The sequence below is a fragment of the Amphimedon queenslandica genome, unplaced genomic scaffold (genome assembly GCF_000090795.2).
Source record: "Amphimedon queenslandica unplaced genomic scaffold, v1.1 AMPQUscaffold_13405, whole genome shotgun sequence".
Classification (NCBI taxonomy): Eukaryota; Metazoa; Porifera; class Demospongiae; order Haplosclerida; family Niphatidae; genus Amphimedon; species Amphimedon queenslandica.
Window position 1 is genome coordinate 185,211 of NW_003546359.1, and position 6,542 is coordinate 191,752.

The 6,542-nt window shown below is 33.4% G+C and overlaps 1 protein-coding gene across 2 annotated transcripts in view; it reads right to left on the reverse strand.

The window, feature by feature from the left end:
- Nucleotides 1-83: 83 nt before the first annotated feature.
- Nucleotides 84-6,542, reverse strand: part of LOC109582035 (uncharacterized) — a 19,925-nt gene continuing 13,466 nt past the window's right edge. The window contains exons 1-3 of one of the 2 annotated variants that reach the window (XM_019996596.1): nt 2,856-4,155; nt 2,551-2,662; nt 84-429 (exon numbers count right to left, since the gene is read on the reverse strand). In XM_019996596.1, coding sequence (XP_019852155.1) covers nt 268-429; nt 2,551-2,662; nt 2,856-3,346 — 765 coding nt within the window. In that variant the 5' untranslated portion in view covers nt 3,347-4,155 and the 3' untranslated portion in view covers nt 84-267. Of the gene's footprint in view, nt 430-2,550; nt 2,663-2,855; nt 4,156-6,542 lie in introns of those variants that run through there. The other variant, XM_019996597.1, reaches the window with a different exon arrangement.

The following is a 6,542-nucleotide window of genomic DNA, read 5'->3' on the forward strand; positions in this document are numbered from 1 at the left end:
TTGCCACGAAACTTTCTGGCTATGTGGTATAATTTCAAGAAGTGGAGAAACATGTTTAAAAAAATTTTAGACGGTCAACAATTTTTGGCCAAAAATTTCGTACAATTTTGATCACAAGCTTTCATCACAATTTTTAACTTTTCAAATTTTAACCACAGACCATAACAATGTCAAATGGCTACAAACAACATGCATCAATTTTTCTACACGTGCAATAGTGGAATACAAAGCATACATGTAATGTCATACATCAATAAATTGTTCATTCTAATTAATTAGCACCTTTTGTACAATGAATCCATTGTTGTTGATTAGATACACGTTAATATCCTGATCATCATCTGTATCACATTCTTCCAAACTATTGGTAATCAGTGATTGCTTGGAATATTTTGAAGGAGAACCACAACCACCTCCTACAAGAGTAGACTAATAAAGAATGGAGGGAAAGAGAGAGAGAGAAATTAATAAAAGGAAAAAGTAGTACAAAAAGTAGAATGGAAAATTCGGTGATTTTATGATTACAATGTATGTGTACTGGTGGTTTTTATATTAGTGATTTTGCAGCATGTAACATAGGAATAAGCAAATTAAATTTGGCATTGTTCTACTATTCTTGTCTGAGCATTTGTGAGCAACATAATTTTTAAAATAATTAATCATGTTTGACCACAGGATTTGCGATAAAGCATGCTAAGTGAGCTAAACAGCATGAGCTTCATGATCTGACAAGCACTACAATACAGTAAATGACATTTAGAGCAACTTTAAAATTCATAACAAATCCAAATTTAATCGGAATCAGCTAAAACTAGATATACAACATCAGAACATGCATACGTATCAGGAAAAATTATAAAAATGGAAAATTCTTACCTAGCCATTTTTGGTAAAATTTGGCCCCCACCCCTGTACTATAGTACGGGGACTTTGGCCTGATTTTGGAGCAACTTCAAAAATTCATTAAAAAATCCAAATTTAATTGAAATCAGCTCAAACTAGATATACAACATCAGAACATGTATACACATCAGGAAAAATTATAAAAATGGAAAATTCTCCCCTCTTCATTTTTGGCAAAAATTGGCTTACGACCTGTACGGGGACTTTGGCACAATTTTTGAGCGAATTTAAAAATTAAAAAAAAATCAAAATTTGATTGGAATCAGCTTAAACATTCTACACAACATAACTACATATATACATGTATGTATCAAATAATAGAAAATTCTCTCCTCTTCCTTTTTGGCAAAATTGTACTACATAGTACAGGGACTTTGGCACCATTTTAGAGCAAATTTTAAAATTCATAAAAATCTAAATTTGATCGGAATCAGCATAAACTTTCTACACTATATGTATATATGTATTAGAACAAAATATAAAACTGGAAAATTTCCCCTTTTGATTTTTGGCAAAATTTGGCTAATGACCCAGTACTATAGTACAGAGGCTTTGGCACAATTTTTGAGCAAATTTAAAAATTCAAAAAATCTAAATTTGATCAGAATCAGCTCAACTCAAACTTTCTATGCAACATAAGTACATATATATGTATCAGAAAAATATAAAAATTACAAATTCTCCCCTCTTCATTTTTGGCAAAATTTGGCCAATGATGTTGTACTATAGTACAGAGATTTTGGCACAATTTTTGAGCAAATTTAAAAATTAAAAAAAAAATTCAAAATTTGATTGGAATCAGTTCAAACTTTCTACACAACATAACTAGATATATATGTACATGTATCAGAAAAAAATATAAAAAATAAAAATTCTCCCTTCTTCATTTTTAGCAAAATTTGGCCAATGACCCTGTACTTTGGCACAATTTTTGAGCAAATTTAAAAATTGAAAAAAAATTCAAAATTTGATCGGAATCAGTTCAACTTTCTACACAACATAACTACATATATATGTATCAACATAATATAAAAATGAAAAATTCTCCTCTTTTCATCCTTGGCAAAATTTAGCAAATGACCCTGTTGTATAGTACAGGGACTTTGGCACAATTTTAGAGCAAATTTTAAAATTCATAAAAAATCTAAATTTGATCGGTATCAGCTTAAACTTTCCACGCAACATAAGTACATATATATGCATCAGAAAAAAAACATTAAAATGAAAATTCTCTCCTTGCAATTTTTTGTTGAAATTCAAAATACAAGGGTCTTTGGCCAATTTCGAGAAACTTGACAATCTACTGAGAAGACGCTACATGAGAACTACATGCACGCCAAATCTTTTGGGAAACCCAGCCTGACTGTTTTAAAAAACGGCAAATCAAATTCAGCAATGTCTTCAGGGACACTGTCTGAAGATGGTAATATCAGGATCTGAAGTGACACACATGTGTACATGTCATGTACACTGTACATGTGCAAAATTTAAAAGGAAAGAATTCTTCAATCTTATTACATATTCTGATAAATGTATACATTACTTATGTTACGTGTACGCTGTACATTATTAACATGTAACTGCATTATAATTAGTTCATTGCTCATTTGACATATTTTCATGTATCATTATTTTAGGTTCCCTTACTCTTTTTCTCTTTATTTCTTTTGATTCATCATCTAACGGCAGAAACGAACCATCTTTAAATAATGAACTCCATTCAACATCATCAGCCATCTTCTCCAGCATAATATCCAATCTATGAAAATAATAAAATAATTATTTTTGATATTAATTAATAGATAATAGTAAAAAACAAAAAACAAAAATATAATAAATGAATAAAGAAATAAATAAATAAATAATAATAATAATAATAATAAACAAGAAATGTACAATAAATAAAAGAATAATAATAAATTAAAAATACAATAAATAAATAAATCACTTACTTTCCTTTAGAGTAGGTCCAGGTGCTAGTACATTCATCAATATTGTATAATAAATCTCCTCTAATGTATGTTGTACCATCACTTAAACCAACACTGATACTGGTACTCTCCATTATACATACTATATCTGATTTATTAACATCTTCTGGTATCATTATACTAATATTAATATCACTGCTTGATTGATTCCAGCTGGTACTAGCAGTCCCTCTATTATACTCCATTGTATCTTGATTGGTGTTCCAATCACCTTCCTTGTCTTCATTCACCTCCTTCTCTTCTCTATCTATTCCTGGTACTGATTCTGATACCAACAGTAAGCATTCATTGATATATTCACTGTATAACAGTACAATATTCCCTTTGAATCTACACAGCTGGGTCTGAGAAACAACTTCAATATTACTGGACCCGAGACGATCAGAAAGACACACCCTCCACCAGACGCAAGTGCAGTATTTTGCGGATGTATCTTCTAATTGTAACATCATAAAGTCGATAGCATTACCCCCTTCAACCAATGATGCTGATTGTATAGTAACATTACTAGTAATCAGCTTTATTCTTGATATTATACTCCAGAAATTAATATCAGTATGATCCCCAGTATAGAATAATAAAAGAGGGTGTGGTTTTTAGAGAGAAAGATGAGACTTGAGTTAGTGGTAGGAGGGTCTGATCATGACTGGTTGTAGTCCCTTCGCTACCTGCGGAGGAAGGGTCTGGAGACACTCACGGTAAAAATGTGTGCAAAGAAAACCACGTGGTTGGCTCTACATCATGTGACAGAGAAGACCAGATCAGTCAAAACAGCTGAAAGAGATGCTTTGCAGCTAAAAGAAGACAAGAATAAAGCCTCTTGGACATCTCTTGGCTCTTGCAGATTTGAGAGCAGCAGCTCTTTACAGAGCGCCATAATATTTACTTTTTATTGATGACGTTTTATTGTAAACACGTGACATTATTATGACGTCATAAGTGCCATGGCGTCGTTGTAGTAAGCAGCATAATAATGCTGCTCTTAAACTTTGAGAAAGAAGTCCAGGGAGTGTTACAGGCTCCTTCCAGCCTTTATTTGGTCCTCATTCTTCTTCTTTTGTCTTAAACAGAGCTCTTCGGTCACATGACTACTTGTCTTACACGTGGTTCGAGCAATCTGATTGGGACGTGGATTTCTCTGCATATAGCACAGCTTTTTACTGCGAGTGTCTCCAGACCCTTCCTCCGCAGGTAGCGAAGGGGCGTGGCGAGACTAGACTGGTTGCTATGGTGAACTGGTGATACTAATAGTTCATTACCTGACACCTACAATAAGTAATTGAAAAGAATCAATTTATAATAAATTCAAGATTGGGTAATTTGGGTTGTACGTGTACGTGTACATGTCATGTACATCAGGGTTTCCCACAAAACATGCTAAGTGAGCTAAACAACATGAACTACATGAACTGACAAGCACTACAACAGTACACGTACATAGCATTTTACTGAAGCAACTTTAAAATTTCATAAAAATTTAAATTTAATCAGAATCATCTCAAAGTTAATACACAGCACAAGGACATGTATACATATCAGAAAAATTTATAAAAAGGTGAAGTCTTTTTTTGCATTTTTTGTCATAAAACCCTGTACAGAGTATTTGGCCCAATTTTTGAGAAACTTGACAAGAAGCTGCATGCATGAGGACCATGCTAAATCCTGTGGGAAACCTTCACATGTATGACGACAAGTACATGTACATGTACATGTAAACAGAGATAGTAGACGGGAAAATGGATTGGAAACGCCCTTTAAATATCAATGTTAATGCTCTTTTTGCTATTCCGTTTATTATCCGTTTACTCTTAAAACGTGTAGGAATGTCTTCTGGAGTACTTAGGATGATTTTGGCTGGCATTGAAGATGATGATATGTGGAAAACAGGAACAGACAGAGCACTATTGGTTAAAGAATGTGCTTCCTATCTAATTCAAACTGACTCATTTGATACCTTCGCACAGGAGCTTCAAGAAGTACTTCAAAAGGTGGTTTATTCTGTTCATGATGTAGATCCCACCTGCAAATCCTTTAAAGACAAGCTGTGGGCCTCCTTTCACCATGCAAGACTTACTAAATTGCCAGATATATGGGGCAGTTTTTGTAATGCTACAAAAGTTCCTGATAAGTACAGAAGTGAACCATTGCTATTGCAGTACATATCTACCAAATTTCTTTTGAAATTATGGTACAAACTGAGTATCCATCAGCTGCAACAACCACTACTGTCTCGCCACCATTGACAGATGATGAAGAGAATGCACTTTGTTATGTTGCTGGTTTTATAATCAGATCATTAATCAAGAAGAATTCACATTCACCTCAGAATAAAGACATAGTCGTGTGCCTTAACAATTTGACAACCGAAGATGATGATCATGATGACTACCTATCATACACAAAAGCATGGATAGAAAAAATAAATCGTGGAGGGTTGTACATCATCAGTGATGATGTGTATTTAGTTTTTAAGTCAATGGAAATCATCACAAGGAAGATACTAGGATCAATAGACAAGCCAATCAAGGACAGTGTGGGGAAAAAGGGAGCCATTGCATCAATAAGTTCCAATGATGATGTTCTATTCTATTGGTCACTATAAACTCCAAACGATATTGCTAGAGCAGTAATTGAGAAAATTGCCAAACTATTTTTGACTATTAGAGGGTTTGCTTTAGCAGCTATGTATGTAGAAGAGTACAAGAGAGTGAAGCAAACAACAATAAAAGGAACCAAATCATTAAGAAAGGAACTAAAACGTAAAAGTGACAATTTGTGTAATGTAAACTCACAATAATATCAAGTTCTTATGTTAATATGTGTAATCAAAAATGTAAACAAAGCAATAATTGAAAATTTATAATGTCATCATATGAAACCTTTCCTAGGTCGTTTAGGCAAAGGAGTGTCATCAACTTCTGGATCAGTGTATGCTATTCCCCTTTTACAGTTACCTCTTATAGGTTTGAGTCCAACAGAACGCTGAGCTCTCAATGACACTGTGCCTTGTAAAAATGATTGTGTACAGTAGGGTTGGTGGCATAACCTCCTCTCATTCTTTGTCTTCCAAAAAAAGCCTCAACTGGATCCTGTGTTAATCTTTCACTGAAAAATATTTTGACACCTTCTATGTTTGAAAATATGTATTCTACTAACTCAACAAATGAAGTTACTGTGAATAATAAAACTAGTAAACTTACATTAACAAATTGTGCTCTTACCTGTTATTCTCAGCCCTTCGATTGTTTCTCTTGCAATACACATTCTCTTATGCTCCCTTGCTGTTTTATCAGTGCAGGATTTGACATACTCTTCCCACTCTTTAAGGTAGGGTAAGAATTCTGAGGTAAGCCACTATACATAAATAAAAGGATGTGCTTATATAAGTGAAGGAAACCACACCTAAGAGGTGGTATCAATAGAATAAAAGAAAATGGTGGGCTAAGACAATGAGTTTCTATTAATTGAACAGTAAGTGCTCATGCTTTTGATTTAATTTATCTTATAATAGGCAAATGCAAAAACAATAACAGTTGAAATACCTCTAGCCTGCTATAATGATCATCCGAAGTAGGTGTATATGGCCTTTTGTCTGGTTTCCGTTTATAAATGGCCTCTTTAGTTGACCGCACATTCATTATATAAAAA